Source organism: Centruroides sculpturatus, unplaced genomic scaffold (genome assembly GCF_000671375.1).
Source record: "Centruroides sculpturatus isolate CEXI.00-Female unplaced genomic scaffold, Cexi_2.0 scaffold2024, whole genome shotgun sequence".
NCBI lineage: Eukaryota > Metazoa > Arthropoda > Arachnida > Scorpiones > Buthidae > Centruroides > Centruroides sculpturatus.
Window position 1 is genome coordinate 1,679 of NW_019386112.1, and position 20,905 is coordinate 22,583.

General features: G+C 36.3%; 1 protein-coding gene across 1 annotated transcript in view; it reads left to right on the forward strand.

The window, feature by feature from the left end:
- The first annotated feature begins 557 nt into the window (after positions 1-557).
- The window catches only part of LOC111613657 (single-stranded DNA-binding protein 3-like), an 84,575-nt gene continuing 64,227 nt past the window's right edge, over positions 558-20,905 (forward strand). Inside the window, exons 1-5 of the mRNA XM_023355008.1 lie at positions 558-576; positions 1,272-1,372; positions 11,459-11,500; positions 18,167-18,253; positions 20,458-20,556. Coding sequence (XP_023210776.1) covers positions 558-576; positions 1,272-1,372; positions 11,459-11,500; positions 18,167-18,253; positions 20,458-20,556 — 348 coding nt within the window. The remainder of the gene's footprint in view (positions 577-1,271; positions 1,373-11,458; positions 11,501-18,166; positions 18,254-20,457; positions 20,557-20,905) is intronic.

The window sequence follows — 20,905 nt, forward strand, 5'->3', positions numbered from 1 at the left end:
AACTGCGCGTTCGTTAATAAAATTCTCCCCTTAAGTTTATCCCAAGTGGAGGAAATTTGAATTGCAGATCTTACTTTTTATTAGCATTTTTTTTCTTTCTTTTCTTAGTTAGCGTTCTTCCATGCATTTGTTCCTCGTGTTTTGATGACTTCTGTTGACACTTCATTAAGACAGCATTATCAACCTGTCACAGCTTTTCACTTGTCTTTTGTTCTTTTCCAATGGTATCGAAGATCTTTATATTTGGGTTTTAAATGTAAAAATTCTTGTTAAAATTTATCATGAAATTTCTCTTTTGATGTTTCGAATCACATTTCATTAGAAACTACACCGGAATTAAAATAGAAAAAAAGATAATGTTAATCGAAATAGTATTTGAGTATAAAGTATTAAGAGATTTACTTGGAAATTATTTTGATTTAGTTTAAAGTATTTCTATTATAATCGTTTTTGGAATTGAAACTAGTCGCTTAGATATGGCTTGAGTTTTATCTCGGACCGAGTCGAAGGCCAATATTTCTGGAACTACTCCAAGGCCCATCCCAACCTCCGGTAAAATGGTACCTGGTAATTGCCGTGAGTTGAGGATATAAGGGATCTTTATCCAGAAAGACAACGGGAAAAAGGGGGAAACACTTATCGATTGAAAAATCGATTTTTTTATGACTGTTTCAGGCATTATTGTGTAGGTTGTTATTGTTTAGAAAAGGTGGAAAGTATGTTATAGGTGCAATATTTGGTGTATCGTTTCTGTCATAAATCTAATTAAAATCACAGAATGAAAAATGTACTTGCTATATCTGATTGATATGTTTTAATTGGTTGATACACGATTGATCTCTATCGAATATTAAAATCATATATATCGAATTATATTCTAATTCGTTCCGCGAAGGAATTTTTTATATTGTAATTATCAATAATTAAAATTCGAATAATTAATTTTGGACCATTTGGTCTTTATTGGATTTAATTATACATGTAGATAAATCAGAAAAGTTTCCTGCGAGAAAACAGCATCATATTACAGATTTATAACTTCCGTTGATTCTGATTCATTCTGGTATGTTCTCTTCCTCTTGGATAGCTTTTTTTTTTATGAAAAGACGACTGGGGTGATATTCTTTTCCGTGGGAGAATGAGTGTAGAAAAATGCAGGAGTATTTTTCACGTTTAAAAATCGAGATCTCGAGAAACATTATTTTATTAAGATTAATATTTCATTTATTAAATTTATTTTCTTAATTCTTAATGTATTTGTTGATGACAAGTTTATTTCTATTACAGTGTGTTTTGGGACTTATACTGTGCAGCACCCGAGAGAAGAGATACGTGTGAACATTCGAGCGAAGCCAAAGCGTTTCACGACTATGTAAGAATTTGTTTAATATTTAATTGCATTATAAGATAACAAAATATCCACATATTGAATGATATAATTTATTTTATAATTGTAACGTATATATACATTTCATAATTGATGAAAACAAAACCGTTAAGAAATAAGTTTACTAAATTAATAATTGCATATATATTTGCCATTAGAAATGTAATATAAAAATAAACGAAACAACATTATTACTTTTATAAAAATTTAATAGTACTAGTAATTTTTTTTTATATAAAGAGGTAAGAGAATGGAGAGAGATTGTTCGTTATTTCGAATTGGTTACACTAATACTAATATAGCATAAAAGTATGTATTGATATATTCTTGAATAATTGATTTAATTAAAAGAATTCCGTTATGACGAATTAATCAATTGAATTTTTGTTTATTATAAACTTGAAAAGAATATTACTTTAGAAAAGATTACTTTTAATATCCTACAAAACTATGGAAATATTGGTTTATAATTTTTGAATAATCTAATTTTAATTATCTATAATACAGAGAAACGTGCTATTCCAAATGTATTCGTAGGAATTTGTGAGTTTAAACACGACTTTTTAACAGCAAATTCTTTATCTATCTAAATAAATTTTAAAAAATTTTGAAAATTGGCTTTTTCATTCGCGTCAAAAATGACATTTCCACGAACATTAATAATTCGGATTAAAGCGTGGAAAGTGTATTACATAAGCATTATGGAATTATTAGTTGCATAAAACGAGAAAGAATTAACCCGCGCGATCATTCATTAGAATATGATCCGTCATCTGTTGGATGTAAATAATTAGCTGTTGGTTGAAGTCCCGAGATGAAATGGAGGCGGAACATTGCCACTTAATGGTCATCCAATTACTCGGAGCGACCCTCCTCTCTTAATTCCCGATTGGTAGTTTATTACCGAAGTGTGTCGTGTTTGTACACACCCAAAGCGTCAAAAATAGATAGAGGGAGTGATGACCTTTCCACCCTAATTGTTCGATTACATTTCGGACTTCTTAGCGACGATGACCGCAGTAACGCTTACAAAGTGATGGAACTCGCCTCGTTTGAGCTACGGACCTCCGGTTTGCCATCATGATTGTTTTGCGGTACGATTGCAGTTTAATTGAGCGTGTGATTGATCGTCCTTCTTTCTGGTTAAGTGCAACTGATGGCTATTTTTGAAACTTTTAAGCGCGTTTCGAACGACTATTCGGCTCCGATGGTCACACAAAAAAAGTATTTTTTAAAGTAAATAAATCAATTTATTCTCTTCGCGCGAAAGACGTGCAGCGGAATTCAAATTTAGAGTATGCGACGAAGATAACTTATTTAAAGTGAAATTTGTTCATTTATTGGGTATTTCCCATTTCGATACATATAATATTTTTTCGTATAATTAATTTCGACGTAATCGTAAATCTATTTATCGAAACTTCAATGGTCAGCAAATTAATCAATGAGGCGACATTTAAAGTTATTAAGACTATTACGGGATTGAACACCTTGCTGGCAACGATAACGGCGGTAACAATGCGGACTTTAAACGATGTAAATAGTCACTCCGTTAATTTATATAACAACGGCTCTAATTATCGTAAACTCTATAGCTCGGAGCGTTCGCAGAGTAGTAGTTGATTAATAATAAATTTTGTGACGTTCGGAATCGTAGTAATAGAGAAAATCGTCTTTCGCTTAATTTTATAAAAATGGACTTCAAGCAGAATCTTATTATTCGTAAACATTTGATAATTTAGACAGGCCGTACGTCGATATGTACGTATTCGTAACATATTCATTGGGATTCAAAATTGAGTAGTAATTTCATATGAATAGTTTCTGATAATTTTGCGTATAATATGAAATTACTAAAGTTTAGTAATCGAATCGATAGAACATAATGGAAGATAAAAATTGGACGATTTATTATCCTGTTTACAATAAGCGTTGATATAGTGGAATCGTCTTTGTTACGAATCAACGCTTTAACAACCGAAACGTTGCCCTTTTATCTGGATGTCTGGCGTTTAATTTCCTAATGTTAAGACAGCTTTCAACTGTTTATGGCTCTCCTGTTAGGAGGCCACTTAGAGTCGTGACGGTGTTTTGCAGGTAGAGAGTGGTTTTGTCTTAATGGCTTGGTCGTAAGTATCGTGTCGTTTATTGGAGAGACTGTGTCGTGCTCTTCCTTAGTTTTTTGCTTCCTGGTTTTTTACATAAGTTTAATAATTTATCACGAAAAAGTGTGAAGAATAAGCGCTTTTTGAACATTTCGCTTTATACGTCTTCATCTAATATTAAAAAAATGAGGATTAATCTGTATTTACTTTAATTAAGGTTGTGAATTGTCGCTAAAACTAAAATATGTATTATTTTTTCCATTAAATAGTTAGTATTTACTTAAGATTTTGTTTTGAGGACAATATTCTGTTGTTGTTGTTATACTGCATCTAATAGCATTAAATCTATAAAAAGAAAAACAAAATTATGAGCTTCTGATTTGTTTTGCAACTTATTTTCCACTTCAATTTCATAAAGGGGAAAATTTTTCACTTGAAATTGTTCGATTTCGCCTGATTCTCGATTGACTGATTTATGTGTTACGCTCACTCAACCTGTTGAATTATAGTGCATTAGATCCATATTCTATGTGAATAGTTTAAACTTTATAATTAAGTTTCGGTACAAAGCATTTGGAGAGTTCGGATCGGTCGCCGGCATTGCAGCTATTTATCTTTGGTTTCTAGTAAAAGTTTTCATATTTCAATTTTAGAGCGGCGATTTTTACTTTCACTCCGACAGCTGTCACACTCCCGAGGCGACAGGTGCGTTGCGTTGTCCTTTGCAACCAAATGCCACCGATTTTTTTACCATTGGACCAATTCACAACAAAACTGCATTTTTTTATATTTTATTCGTAGAAATTTCCTCGAGAATATTCTAATCTGTATGTCACTCAGAATATCCTAATCTAGTTACGCAACTCTCCGTCAATTTTTAACTTATTTTTAGCATTAAAGATAGTTAAAATATTCTTTTTAGTGCGTTTATTATTGCATACCCATCAGTTATTATTGAAATGAATTTTTTTAAATTTGAGTTTTTATATTCTTTATACCTCGTGGTTTTCTTTTTACTTGTTCGTAAAAGTTAAAAATTAAATGTAATCGGACAGATTAAGCGTTAAAAGAAAAGATGACACGATAAATTAAAAAAAGAAATTAAACATTTTGTTGTGAAGTATTTTGCTAAGTTTTAGTCATCAAAATACGATTATTTTTGGCCTTAGGAGAAAACCCAGAATTAAAGAAAGGGTTTCCGTTAATGTATTTCCTTTAACATTGTTTGGTCATGTATTTAGTAGTGTGAATTTTCAACTAAACCTGGTTATAAAATCGTAATGAAGATTACTTAACTTTTATCCGATGACGATTTGCTGAAAAATTAAAATTTTTGTGATTTAAATACTAATGATCAGTTAAACTTCATGCAATACTTCCTAAGGCATATATCCTGATTAATTTGTCACAGAATTACTCAACAGTTAAAAATAAATAGTTCTTAGTGTTTGCATATGTTGTTTTCAATAATAATTCATTCTATACAAACTATTGATATAGCCTATATAGGTATTTGATGCTATTTATATAAGAAGTTAGTAAAAATAGAGCTATTTAAAAAGGTCATCGTGGTGTTTTAAATATATAAATTTAAAATTGTTTAATTTTAGGTTCTATTTAATTCAGTTCTGTAGTCTTCCCTTTTAAAGTATGAAGATAGCTTTATAAACAATATTAACTGTTTGATTTCTTTTCATGTTTTAAATGGTATGTCTCGAATTGTTTCTAAAACTAATTTAAAAATTTATAAAGGTCATTTAAATAATCAGGGATATTTCTTTGTCAAGAAAATATTCATTCGTAGTAAAGTCTATAAAAGTTTATATAGACTTAAGTAACATTGTACACCTCTCCACTAGGTTGAAGATGATTAATGTTTATAATATTCTACTTTTTGTATAATGTTAAAAAGCTGGCTTTTTGTTTATTAACGCAGGCGAGTTAGAATACAAGAAGTGCCGTTGCGTTGGGCTCTTCTTTATTCGATTTGGGAAATCTCCGTCAAGATGGAAACCCCCGGAGGAAACTTCTTTCTCCGTGATCATATTTATCAATAGTGAGATCTAGGATGAGAAGTGCTCAAGAATACATGACTAATTACAAGCAAATCGGCTATCGATAAACAAGACAAGTTTACATTTTATTGTATAAACTATTTGACCGTATTATTCGAAATAGTTTCAGATAAATGTTAAGTGTTAATTAGGATCGAATCAACATCGTGGCTCAAATCCAGCGGTGTCCATTTTTAGAGCGAATTTGAACTATTTTATAGTTGAGTTTGGCCGCGGGAGATCCGACCTCCTCGAGTGAAAATGCTTAACCTCCTATAGAGAGAATAGTTTAAACTTGTGACTTTCATTTTTGGGATTTGAAGAAAAATAATTTTCTTTTAAAAGAATGAAATTTTATTTGGAAAAAGTTATTCCAACGATATAAAAAGAAATTAGTAGAATCTAAAAGTGGAAAGATCGTTGACCTGTGATGATAAGTTGCTTTACGATGATCTTTAGGCGTGAAGCATATTCTTGAATGAAGATATATTTTTGAAATTACTGATAAAATTGGTGAATTAAAAAAATTGTTTTTTCATTTAGCAGGAACTGAAAAAAACATGCGTTACGTGTACATATGTTCCACATTGTAACAAATAATATAAATAAATAAATATCTGTATTAAAAAAAATTAATTTATTTTAAATCGGAATAATCTAAGAAAATCTTGTTAACCTATTCGATTATATTAAAATAAATTTATCTGTAAACAATTTCCTTTCTTTACGTGGCAATTACGAATGATTTTTTTTAAATTCGTAAATTGAAAGGAGAGAACGTTAATTATGAAAATGCTACAGAAGTTTTCGTGATTCTAATTACTATTGTCTTTGTAGTTTTTTCACAGACTTTCGAGGGAATATTCTGAAAATAATGAATGATAAAAATTTGGAAGTCGAAGAACAACTCAACTCTTCTTCTGCTTTACAAAATTAGGTTTATAACGGTTCGATTTCTTGCAGTGTAAAGTTACGACTAAAGAATTTTCGAAAATTAAATTATTCTGAATAAATTACTTTGATAAAAAAAAGGTGATATTATTTATGCAGAATATGCTGTTTTGTAAAAAATACTGTAGTTTTACTTCTTATTCTATCTCGAAATTCAGCCGTTCCTAATTTAAGTGAAGAATTCGCTAGAACGGAACGTATTAAAAATGTTGCAGTTTCGTAATTCAAAAGAAATTCATTCATTTGGTCAGATGATTATTTTAGTTTTTAAATTAAACGTTCTGTGTTTTTTTAGAATCTTTGTCTCGTTTGACGTATGAGTGAAAAATTGGGAGATCATAAATGTATAAATTTTAATAATTTTAAAATAAATTACCTAATTGGCAACGATTATAATATAATTATTTTTTCAGTAAGAATGAAGAACACGTGACTTGTTTTTTCCCGTTTTATAATGAGTATCAAATATTAAGAATGCCATAGCTAAACTTGTACATTGCGAAATCTGGTTTTCTAAATCACTTAGTCCACTCAGAAGAGTCACCTTGGCCTACACAATGTCCAACTCTGATATTTTTTTTTTTTTTTTTTTTTTGTAGAATGGATAAGTCGGGAGGGAAGAAATTTTTATGCCCTCAGACATTGAATGACGATCGCGTTAACATTGATCCATCCTGCTTTGTATCGGAGGGCATTGCTTCTATCGTCCATGCCGTATCTCGGATACTATATTAAGAAAATTATCAAGGATATGTACTGATCATTTGCTTGTATTGTAGTTACTTTTCGAATTGAATTCAAGTAAATTATCTCTGACAATCTTAAGCTGTCCAGCTTCGAAGGTCCTACAGTGTTGTGAACATCTTTGTCGGCGGTCTTTCCATTTACCTGATTATCTGCAGGGCTCAACGTGCAATTTTAAAGAACCTTGGGTTACATGTTCTCTAACGTCGCTTCGCACTTTTTCATACTGTTTTCTTTTCCTCGAAGTTAATGCGCATGCGTCTAACTGAATCGGAACGCCATCGATTTCCTCTGGAACATACCACTACAGAAATGCTCGCCCGGGGTCCTCTGGCGCTCACTGTTTACCTCATCAATCCAGAATTTTTTTCTTTTTAACTTTTTCTGCCTATGTAGAATTCTACTAATATATGACGCGATTTTCCTGATTATCTTCTCGTACCTTTTCAATATTTCTTATTTTCTAAATGAAATTACCAAATGCCGTTATGAGAACTACGAATTTTCTAAAAAAAATTGTTAAAGGGTTGTCTTAGAATAATCACTAAATCTAGTGCTTGTTGCATAGAAGTTTATGGTAACCATAAGGTACCCAGTGTTTTATTTATTGGATCTTTCATTGGGATTTACTAAATGACAGTAGGACTGTGAGTAATGATTGACGTCACTCTCTTTCCCCTGATTCATCAGTGACGTCACAAGATAGATGCGTTCGTGACGATGACGTGTTTCCCGACGACTTTAATGATAGAAAAATTTTCCATTACTGGACCGAAGAGAGAGCCTTTTGATTTCTATCCAGTTTCGAGCAAAAAATTTCGGATGAGTACGACTCACGTGGTTGGTTAATGCGACCACGTGACGGCGTCTTCTTCACGCGAGACATTTTTGTTTACCCGCTGTGGTGTCCTGATCGATTTGATTGTGCTATTTATAGAGTCGATGCCATGGTAACGCATTACCTGCTGGGTCCTAACTTTTCCCGCCTGTTTTCTGCCACCAGCCAAGTCGATCGATGTACGGTTTAGAAAGGGGGAAAGAGCGAACGATTAGAGGAACACAAGGGAACCATTGGGTTGTGGACGTCATACCCCGTCGCCTTTCCGATCGTCCTGGGAGAGATTAGTATCACACTCAAGCAACCGCAGTTCTACGATTGCACACAATTAAGCGCGATGCACTTCTGCCAATCTACGAACTACAGTATATTCTATATATTTATATTGTCTTAAAATCAATGGCATACGATCTCTTGATGTTATAATTTTACATCAACTCCTAATTAAAACTTAAAAGTTTTAAAGAGTGTGTCCGTTCCCTCAAGTTCTTAACTTCATTGAAAAATAATTATCTTAACGATTTTTTTAAAACCAATTATATGATTTATATCGTCTTTCAAATATTTACGAAAATTAAATTTCAAATTAAACTGATTCGCTCAGAAATGAGCTTAAAATGTAAATATTATATTTGATTATATTTTAAAACCTGCATTAATTTATAAGTATTTCATAAAGAACAACTGATATATGTTGTATGAAATGGGTTAAAACTTATTTCGAAACTTTTTATTGTTTAAGTATTTTTTTCATTAAATTCAAATCATTGGTAATTTTAATGAGAAAAATATGCTTCGATTTATGTGTACAGAAATTTCACTTGTGAGGCATATCGATCTTTTATCTTGTTACATAAAGCGAGAAAGATCCCAAGTCTAATTTTTATCGATCTACTTGACATTTTTGAATGTGATTAAATAGATCAATAATGTCCAGTCTAAGATTTAAAAACTTTGGCATTTAATTTTCACTTATTGTTTATTATATATATGCTTAAATATCGTAATTTTTTCGAAAAGTATTTCAATTTTACACACTAAAACTGTATTTTGAACAGATTCACAGTTCCAATATTTAAATAATATCAAAAACAGTAGATCTCACGTAACGTTACGCGAAAGTTTGAAATCTCTCAATCCATAAACGTAATTTAGATTCATGTAAATTAGGATTAATTTTTTTACATAAACGTTGATTATTTTATATCTTTTATCGATTAAGTTATCATTCGTTAATTAAATAACATCAGTAAATAAATGGTAAGGTATAAAAATGACGAAATAACACGTTTTATCTTCGTGCGAAAAAGGAAAATACCTTATTCTATAGAGAATACGAAATCTGTTAAAGACAAAAATAAAAGAAATGGTAGGTGATGAAGTGTCTTCATAGTGAATAACTTCAGAGAAGATGAATGCTATCATCTTTTGAAATTTTTTTCCTTCTTTAAATTTCTATTGATATATCCACCTGTTGCAAATAATTTCAGATTGTATTTAGAAAATCGTTGTATATAAATTAGATAGCGCAATACCTATCTAATTATGAAATTAGCACGTTAACGATCATTAAATTAAACAAATATGTATTTCTTATAAAGAATTAATTAACTCACGACGGAAATGTGCAAAAATAAATTAGCGAAAGATTAATAATCAAAACTACTGTATAAAGAAACTTTTTATATTTAGGACTAAACGCTATGTAAGAATGTTTATTATATGTAGACCTATATAATCAATATTAGTACAAAACTATACACTTTCGAACTAGATTTGTATGTTAAAAAATTATTTTATTAAAAGATTAGCATCCGAAATCAAGAAATATATTAAACCATGTTGTATTTTTAAATTCTGAATTTATATTTTTCAGTATTTGATAACAGATAATATATTTATTTTAAAAACAACTTTATCAAATGAAAAATATTAATTTATGTAATGGTCTTTATAGGCTATATATATGTACTGTACCTATATGCTTGCTGTCTTCAACGCTGCATAACTGAATATTTTTTTTATGGAGGTAGCTGGTCAAATTACTTAGCTATTCATAAAAAATTTCATTCTACCTTATGCGCTTAATCATTGAAAATGCTATAGAGTTGTCTTTTTTTTTTTTTTTTAAATTTTATCTTATTTGGTAATTTGAATGGGATACATTAAGACAATAACATCGAACGAAATTTTTATTTCGAATATGAAAAACTTCGGAAAAAAACAAGACTATAAATTGTCTTAAGTATTGTTTTTCATTAATTATTTATTCTGATATAGATCCACAGTTTCTGAGAGTAATTTTTTTAATCTGAATTTTTACAAGAATTCGATCATCTTTACTTTCTTTCGCCATTTTTTTTACTGTTTGGTCGATGTTTGGACTTACCATTACTACGGCAAATGGTGTTGAAAACTTGGAATTGTCAAAGAAAGGTAGATGTCCGGATGGATGGCAAAAATTTCTTGACTAAATAGGCCGAGTTAACGCGGTGTGGTTGTTTTCTTTTCGATGCAGATGATATTGACGGCTGTTTTAGCTTTATAGAAGATTGATCGAAAATCGATTAGAATTTCTGCAAGAAACGAAACAACAGCATACTTCGTTGCTAATCATATAATTGACATTAATTGGAAAGAAACGTGTACCCCATTCCGCTTTGTTTAAACATTTTATTTTTTAATTTGTTCAAAAATAATTATTAATAACTCTAACTGGTTTTTGGTGCTTTTCATGTTGTTCCGGTGCACGATATTTAAAATAAAGGTTAGCCTAGTTTCTAAATTAATAAGTTTATCTTATAAAGTGAAGAATGGCGAATTACGTCGGCAAAGTATGAATGTTTACGAGAAAAAAATCTATTTATAATTCGATCCTCACGTGTAGCTCTCCGAATCTAACATTATAAATTCTTTATATGCGGGAGTGAAAATATTCTTGAATAAGAATTCCGAGCTTCTTTTTCCGCGGACGGGCTAGAAGCGCAGTCACATTTCTTCTCCTTAAGCCACAAGCAAGCATTTATCTGGCGATATAATTACAGCACAAACAGAACAAAATGCCGAAGTGAAGAACTTAACGCCTTGGTAGTCGTACGAATGCGATATAAATTTTTGCCGAGAGTTTCTGGTATAAATATAAGGGAGTTTTGGAAAGGAAAAATGCCGGCGAGATGTGCATCGCGATAAATCATTGATATGGATCGGATCGATCGGACGTCTCGAAATCACTATAAAATGGATTATATCGCCCGCTTGAGCTTTTAAAGCCATTCCTACCCGTGACATCTCTTTCCTCCTCTTTCTTCTTTATTTACAATAAACACTTTTTGTATAATATTAATAAAGTTACATGATATTTTTAATTTTCTTACTACAGGGGTTCGTCAATTCCGGGTATTCTGTAAATGGTATTGCCCACGTAAGTAGTTATTTACTGTTGTTCGTTCGGTTAGTTACGCGATCGCAATCGCGTGGCGCCGCGTCGCTCGGCTACGACTACGAACCAACTTCTGGGAATGATTGATGAGACCAATTGAGCACGCGGCATCGGTCACGTGACGACGACCGGGAGGAATTCCGCAACGTGCGGAAACAGTTTTTTTGTTTCTCTCTTCCGAGAGACAATCGATCCATCTAACGGATTAATGAGATTCTACTAGCTGTCCCCTTCCATATTATAAGGAGCCGTTTGAAAGGTTAAAAGTTTTCCTTAACCGTAGTCGAAGTATCTCGTTTGTAATAGTTTATAAGTTGTCAAGGAGGCGGAAGAAACGATAGAAACTAGAGAGAAAATTGTATATTCGAGCGTAACTTTCCGACTCGAATGCATTGCGCATGTGAATTGAAGAGTCCGGGTCCTGATCATTGACCTGTTGTCCGGATGGAAAGAATTAGAGGAGGAGGGGAAAAAATCACTCCGGTTGCTAAGCGACAGCAGATGGACTCGGTTAAATGGCTTCTATTCTTTCTTATTTGCTGGAGGTGAGAGAGGTGTCATTCGTATTAGTATCGATACGAAGTTGATTAATTATTACAGATGCAGCTTTGGAGTCGGGGACTCTCGTCGCCGTGCCCTTTCCCGTTTTTATCCGTGCAAGCTTCGGCTGATTAAATTTAATAATTCAACCTGTTGTATTAAAAACAGATGGAGCGAATCGTGCCCCCAATTCGCTTATTAAATGCCGAAGGATAAGTTTAAGCTTATTTTTAAGTTATTCTGATTATCCGCCTATGGTATTTTTAATGTTGTTATTTAAAAAAAGAATTGAAATTTACTAAATATCGGTTGAGACGAAAACTGGAGATTACTAATGCATTGTGTCGAAGTCCTTTTAAGTTTTTCACAATTTCGGAAGTTTAGATTTGAAAATAGAAATGGTATAGATTTTTTTTCGTAGTTAAAATCTGATAAATAATATCAAGGGTATAGTTAAAATCGGCGTTAATTTTATAAATTCGTCTAAAGAAGTAATTTCTATCTCTTCTTGGTTGACGATCACGTAAATCGCCTTTCCAATGAAATTTTCTCTTTGCCGAATTATGGTATGCTAATTTTAAAATTCGAAATTTTGTTACGGAAGGCCACAAGTAAGGATGGAAAATGATCGATGCTCGAAAACAGACAATATCAAGTGGAAGGTCGCTCTATCCATCTTGGTAAAATATTTTTAGTTTTGATTTTTACTAAACGTAGCTTCCATTCCAACGAGTGATTCATTCCGGAGATTGGTTTGGCAAGAATTCGTTGTTTTTGTGGTCGTCGCCGTCTTTCCTAAAGAAATTTTATATTCTGCATTGATAATTAAAACCTTGCTGCGGCTAGCGTGCGTTGCGAACTTAATCGCGCTCGACAACACTCCGATATGTGCAGATAAAGATAGGCTAGTCTTACAAACGATCCCTTTTAGAAATTCCATAATAAATCATTAGGGTAAGGTGCTTTATCTTACCAGCTCTCTCTCGGATGAAGTTTTGAGTTCGGATATTCCCATTGACGTTTCACTTCGACCCTCGGGGTTGTCACTCGTGGAAGATTAAGCACCGGCGCGATAAGGAAAAATGCTAAATAATACGCTTAGCAATTGCGTGGCAGCTCGGTCGGGTAGCGACGAAGGAAAGTTTAATCGGCAGAAAAGGATAAATTAACGAGTAGAGACGAATTTGCCAGTTTTTCCTCTTCCTTCTTCCGGCCAAAAGGAAAGATTTTTACAGAAACTAAACTTTTCGGTGGTATACGGAAAGGGTTTTTGTAGCCGAGACGTAGTAGTTTGGCTTCTCACCTACGGAACGGGATGCCATAAATATTCATGGACGGCCATCGATTAGTTTGTCGGACGAAGTTCGCGTCGCCTTTGGAAAGAAGAAAAAAGGAGCTATTTTTAGCGGGAGAAAGTTTCGCGCCCACACCTTCGATCGAGGACGCGGCGATCAACAATTTAGAAATATTCTTTATACGGTCATAACGATCGACACGGGGAAGGGGCGCGCCGGTTAGTCTATCGGCCAGGTAACGATCGAAAGTGGAAACCGTGGACGGCACGTAATAATTTCGGAAAGGAAAACAGGAATTTTTTCTGGGCCGAGCGGGGTAATAGCCGTTAGCCTTATCCTATTGGACGGGCGGAATAGATGCGGTTATCGTAGAGGCGCACGCCGCTAAACAGATTAGCGCGGTAGCCCGAGTGACGTGTCGGGTAGGAAGTCGACCGCCCGAGAGACTATGCGGCCACAAGTGTATCGGTCAACAATGGCCTAGCGATCGAACGACCTCCTCCGTAATGGGACACTTGTAGAAGAGCTTTTTTGTTGACACTTCGGCCTCCGCGCTTTATTTTCTCTTTATATCGGGCGCGCCTCTTAACGCTGGGATTTTAAACGGCCGAGAAGTTTTGCTTTTCTGGCCGCGTCGTCTTCCTACGCCAGACCACTTATAGTTTTTCCCTCCTCGCTCTTCCATCTTCTGGCAGAGTCGTTAGCCGCGCCGCCGGCCCGAGCCTCCGGCCTCCTGATTTGATTATCTCCTACGGTTGCCATGGCGACCGGCGGAGAAGTTGGGAAGAGAAGAGATGCGGATGATTGAAAAGCTGCTAGCCAGCCGGCCGTGGATGGCTGCTTTTGGCCAACCGTGCGCCCGCGGCGCGTCCTATCCCGCTTTTTATAAATTAAAAGTCGGATTCGGCGGTAATCGTTGCGTCGAACGGTCCGCTTGACCTCTAAAGCGGTCGGGTCCCTTGTTCTCGTCGACCGATCCGACACGTTTAATTAGCGATGTTACAAGTGATAGGTCTTTAGCCAACACGTTCCGGGCGCTTTACTACAACTCTCTGTCAACAAAACGTGTTTGCTCAAGTCCGCGTTCTTCTCGTCTCCTTTCCCTTTCCCCCTTTCTCTCTCTCCTTCTCCCCTGCCGCTTTAAAAGACCTCTCCACGTTCGTATTCCCAGATTCCCCCTTTCTCGTCGTCTTAATTACCGGTCGACCTTGGACTCGCGCCTCCCGGGTCCTAATGGGGCTAAGCAGAATTATTTAGTCCGCGACCGGTCTCGACACGCAGTTATACACCTATGTAGACAAGAACCGCAATGCCGAGATCGATAGTTAGTCAATAGGACTCTCTATCCCGCCGAGGGTCGATAGAGCGTTTGCTTGTAGCCTTCTTTCTTACAGAAAAATGAAACCTTCTGTTTCCTTCTAGAAGAGAGACGTGCGCGACTCTGTCCGACGGCTGAGCGAACCACCAGACGAGTCGAGAGAATTCTTGTCCTTCCGGGAAGAGGGAGCCCCGGATGGAGTTTCTCGCCTAATCTCGTCTTAATTGATGGTGACGGCGCGGCTTAAACATCTGTAACCCTCCTAGGCCGGCGCTCTTCTTTAATGGAAAATGCGGTTCCCAAAAAAGGAGAAGTTGCAAAATGGAGATATGCGCCGTTGCGAATTAAAAATCCTTCGGCGCTAACTTCCTTGTTTTCTCCTAGGTCAATTCCTCGGTATCGTCGAGAATTATAAAATTCCGTCGTCATGACAACCGGTGCAGTCTGTTGGTGTAGTTTTTCACCCGGCGCTGGTGTTGTTCCAGGGGCTCGCTAGAAATAACATTAATTAGAATTGTAGACGGAGTATCGATCGCCGAAACTCACGTCAGATGTTACGCCGTTCTCTCTCTCTCCCCTTTTGGCTCCTCCCGACTTGCCACGTGCTGTTCGAGCGCAGTTATTGTCATCCTTTTTTACTTTTTTGCAGTAGTTCGGTCCGAATGTCATTTACATTTTCTCCGACTTCTGTTAAGCCGAGTCGTAAAATTCCGACGGATTCTCTCTCCTGTAAAAATTCCCGGAGCGAACTAAAATTAAGAACGTCCCGCCCTCTCTCTCTCCGAGTGGAATTTTGCGTGGAGTTTTCGCGTAAACAAGTCTGGACGATGGCCTTCGTTTAACCTTTAAACGCCAGCGGTGGGTTTCTCGGCCCTTAGGAAGTCCGATCTGGTTTTGAATTTTCCGAGTCTCGGACGAAGAAGAGCGCCCCGTTTAAAGATAGATCATTGGATCGTGTTCGATAAATCGTGGTGGCTCGGGGTTAAAATGAGAGAAGGATATAAAAGCTAATTTATGAAGTCTTTCTGCTTCGTCTGGCTGCGCGTACGGTCTACTGTCCGGTCTGACCTTGAGGAAACCAACCGTGCAAGTATTTGTCCCGAGGGATATTTCGTCCACCTGCTGCCGACTCTTATACCTTTATTAAGAACGCTGAACTCGTATATCGTCCGCCTCTCTCGTCCGTTGATCTACGTCGGGGTTGTAGGCCATGGTTTCTGTCGCGCACTTTCTTTGTCTGAACAGGCGTCTCCTGATTGGACAGTTTATCCTTTCGTTACCCGAATAACCCGACTTAAAATAATGCGGATTATCCCGTCCTTATTAGCGTACCCTTATTCCCTTTCGGTTCCCCGAGGAGTCAGAAAGGAGAAAAAGAAAAGGAAACGTTATCTGGCCCGATTCGCCGTATTATTCATACGCCATATTTCTTTTCTATTGTCTTTCTCTTTTTTTTTTCTCTGGCGAAAACTCCCTGGCACCCTCATCATCTGCATAATGTTCTCGTTCGGAGACTGCGGAGTCGTGATTGATGATGTCTCGAGTCCGTGTCACAAACAAACGTCTTTTGGATTCCAAAAGCTCGCCCCTCAGCTGTTAGTGCCCTTTTCTGTTCTAATTGCGTTACACGCAGCGAGAAGAATTGCGTAAGAATCGTGTACTCGATATATCTACGACGTTGGGCAACGCGTGTTTAATTTGCAATTGTTTTTATCGTGTTCCCACACACAATGCAAAGTGCTTCGATTAATTTTGTTTCTGGTTTCGTAACCGAAGCCAGGGTCTGCCCACATTATCTGACCGAAAAAGGCATCATCCTTCGGTAAAGTCTTATGGAACGAACTATCGGACTATAACCCGGATTCTTCTTATTACAACGAGTTTCTTGTCGGGCGACCTTACGGTTGCTTCTACTCTTCTCCCATTCGTTTGCTAAGATTTTCGAGGTGAACAACCCGTAGATAGAGCATGCGCTGCGGAGATTAGCCCAACTTTAAAAATTTTACTGGGGGAGACGCGACGTACAGAGAGAAACGCGGTGGCTGCGATACATCGCCTCTTACGCACCCACTCTCCTTCTCTTTGGTATTACCTTGTCTGTATAAACAGCTCCAGGGTTCTCGGCCCGAAGATCCACAAGGTTAGGGATAATAATCGCAGAAATCCGGATTGTTTATCATATAATAGAACAAAATAAATGGCACAATACAGACGCAATTTACGATTTTTGTCGGGTTTTTTTTCCTTTTTTGATACTTTATTTCCGAAATTAATCAATAATAAAACGGGTTAATTTAATTATCGATTAGTTCTTGATATCCGAAAATGCTTTTGTGTATTAGCACTCGTTTTAATACCCCTCGTTAATATTTTATTATTCCGTCAAATATATATATAGATATATATTATTTAGTTTAAAAGTTAGATGTAGGAAATGAGGAAGGACTGTTGTTAGTTAAAAGAAGAAAAGAGACAGAGAGATATAGCGTTAGTTATCTCTACACTTACATAAGAAAACAAAGATTTAGAATTGGAAAGCAACATTAGATGAGTTTGGAGAATGTAATTAGTTAGTTGGACAGAAGGCGAGTAGTTTCTTGCGTCGATCCACCTTCCTTAAAAGCTCTCCTCTCATTACAACCCCTTCCAAGAGCGCGCGCACATACATCAATATGTTTTCCAGTTCTCTTTCCTCTCCCTGTTCTGCTGTTTGTTTTGTGTCGGGGGAACCCCGTAATATCCCATGGTGCTCTTTCATTGGCAGGATGCCAGAAACTCCTTCTGCACAATACCCTTCGAAAATTCTCTTTTAGTACCTCCTCCAGTTCTCCGCACCCAGTGCTCCGAGAAAGACGGATTATTAGGAAATTTTCGGTTTTTTGTCTTTGACAAATTAAAAAGAAAGAAAGAAAGAGAGCGAGAATGGGAATACGTAGCTCTCATCCACGCGCCCCAGTTTGTCTGTTGAGAGTTGCCCGAAGGGAGATGGAAGCTTAAAATCCACTTGACCTTGCTTATCCCGACTCTGCAGGTGCTCTGTCACGAAATCCACTCCTCGTAGCTATTTAACCCTCGGGTTTGTTGATCGGTAGCTGCGGCCCAGAGACCCCCGTTCGAATTAAGCGGACGACCCCCCGACCGGCCTTTTTGAGGTCGCGGGATCGATTTTCGTCCCCACCTATTCGCGGTCATCGGTGTTCTACGCGCCATTGATCTGTTTGCCTCGTTCGCTACTAGTACCCGACTCCCGTTTAAAAAATCACCAGATTTCATAATTTGTCGCGTAAATTTGCCACTTCCGTCGTTTCCAATCCTTTTATCCTTTCGTCTTCGAAAGTTTACACCAACATCTTGGAGAACGCTCGAAAATATACCAATAAACTGCAATACGAAACGCATATTTTTTTATTACCTTTTAGAAATTTTATTGTTTCTTAAGTTTTTATAAGGATATAATTCGGTAGAAGTACAATTGACACTTTTTTATTTTTGTAGAATCCCACAGCACCGAGTCCTCTGGGACAGATGCCACCCAGTGAAGGCATGCCTGGAGGTCCCATGCCACCTGCCGGCTTTTTTCCTGTAAGTATGAATAAACAAACGCAAATTCGATCGATTATTAGGCAATTTATTTTAAGTCATCATTAGCCTTAGGACCCAAATGTTATCCAACGCGAATTCACCTTTTTCTTTTTTTATCTTTACCTCGAAGTAATCAATCGATGAAGTTTTTGATTTCGAAAGAATTCCTTATTAGAGAGCTGTAGTAACGTCTAGACGACCGAAGAAGGGGGACAAAATTGGATTTGATATTAAACGAGTTTGGACAAATGGGATTACCGGATCGCATCTTTTTACTCGACTTGGTCAATAAAAATTACTTCGACGTAATTCCGGCGTAGGCATTTTCCTCTTACTTCTTACACAGGTGGGGTTTTTGTTTAGAAAAATTAATCTCGTCACCGTTTCGTCGAAGGGATCGTTACCAAACAAGAGTAATCGAGTAGCCGGGATTCGAACCCTGAGCCATCGTCGACCAACTTTCCCCTTTCTTAAATTGCGCCATCCCCGGAAAACTAGGCGGAAATTAATGGATTTGGCGATTCTTTGCCTTCGATCGATTTTTCCCTCTATCCTTTAAAGGCCGGGAAGATCATAATTATCGAAGATAACGATCGAGTCTCGAAGGTCTTCAATATCTGGTACTTTAAACGTAATTATGATGTAATCTATTAATAAGGGTTTGGGAGTGATTTTGCTTTCCTCTTTTATAATCGCCATTCGTGCCGGGAATAAAGGACGGAATGTCGTCTTTGTTTAGTGTGTATCTGTGTAAATATTTGAGCAGAAAACAGATGCAAGACGTTTTAGTTTACCGAGATTATGCAAAAGATTATAAATTTGTCGACCGTTACGAAATAGACACACTTTCGTTGACATTTCGCAACGACTGTTTTCTACAGTTATGTATCTATGTATTTGGGTAATCTGGACGGCGTTAGGGTCTCAACTCTTTACACCGAAATCATATATTTGAGGTCTCCATTGCGTGGTATAAAATCGTGTACATCGCGCTGTTTATCCCATACAATTCTATGTAAGAATAAGGGGTGGGCTTAAATGAATGCTACCATTTTTACAAGTCATTGTTTTTAACACAGGCAAAAAGTGGTGCAGTTGACTGATTACGTGTATATATTGCGCGAGGAAGTATTATATTAGAAAAGTAGGATTCATAATACGGTAAATTTTATCAATTAAGTAAAGTCCAGTTCCGACGGTGGTAAACGGTTTAGAAATGGAAATAATCTCACCGTTACCGCCATCTATCGAGAGGAAAATACAAATAATTAAATAAATAAAATAAACAAAAAAAAAGAAAGAAATTGGTTGCGACCGTCGTTGAGAATTAAGGCGAAATACGGGCCCAAAACATTTTCGGGAGATTTATGAAGCGGGGTGTTAACCGACGGGCGAACTAAACGAAGTAGAACATTTCCCCAGTTCGTCCACGACCCATCGGAGGAATGGATCGCGTAACTACAAACGTAAACGCTATTTCTATTCCGATTAGAAACCCATTAGCAGCCGTGATTGCTTTGGCGAGTCCACTTGCGTGAGCAGTCAAAACAATCGTCAAATCCGCGAGTGACGAAATGTCTGTTTCGCGTGATTTTGCAGCTGATGATGCGGTGTAATAGAATTTTCCCCCTACTTACGCTTGTCTCGTTTCGTTTAAATTTCTATCATGTCTCTAAAGGTTAGTTTAATAGCCCTGGCTCCGCCGTTATAAAAAAGGGGACAGAAAAATATTTACACACAGATGGAGCCACCGTACGGGAGGAGGCTGACGGATTTTAACCGATCATGTGATTTTGTTGACATTCGGGATTGGTTGTTGTACCGTTCGCCTTATTTCGTATATTGAATAGATTTTTTTTTTTTTTACTTTCGGTGATTTTGCTGTAGAAACCTTGCGACATTTTACCGTAATTGTGTCAAGTGTGAATATTTTCTGTATAAAAGTGCCTAAGCGTTTGCTCATTTTACGAAATTACAGGATGCGCTCACTTTCTCCTTCAAAATGCTCTTGAACTGGATGATTAAAATGACCATTGATGAGCAACGTTGTTTCACATGGGAAAAATAAATACATTTATTTGTTTATAAAACTTTTATTAGTTTAAAAAGCGAATATAGAATATGCGTTAGTTTAGCGTCCGAGAAAGAGAGAGAGAGGAAAAAACCCTTTTGTCGGCCTAATTTATATTTATTTTTGCTTTCAGAATTCTCATATGAGGCCCTCCCCACCTCAACAACCAGTTTCACAGCCGTCCCCCCATCCACAACCTCCACCCCCGCATAATCAGATGATGCAGAGTCAGGTGAGTCGAGATATAACAATTGTCACCTTTTAAGGTGATATCGGCTTTCGTTCCGCGTAATATATATATATATGTGCATATATATGGCTGCAGTTACGATTCGGTGACGGAAGTAACGATCCCTCTTTACATAAAATGCAGAAAGTCTGGACTGGATAATATCGATTTACTTTATACCCTTATATCGTCTAGTGCTGCCATCTAGTTAGGGACGTGCGAGTTAAAATTTAAGAGCGTTCATTATTAGAAAATTTTTTTTCTTTTTGTTATAACCTATGACAAATGACATAAATGAATGAAATGATTTTTCGTAAACGAATGTTAGATTTATATTTCATTTAGAAATTAA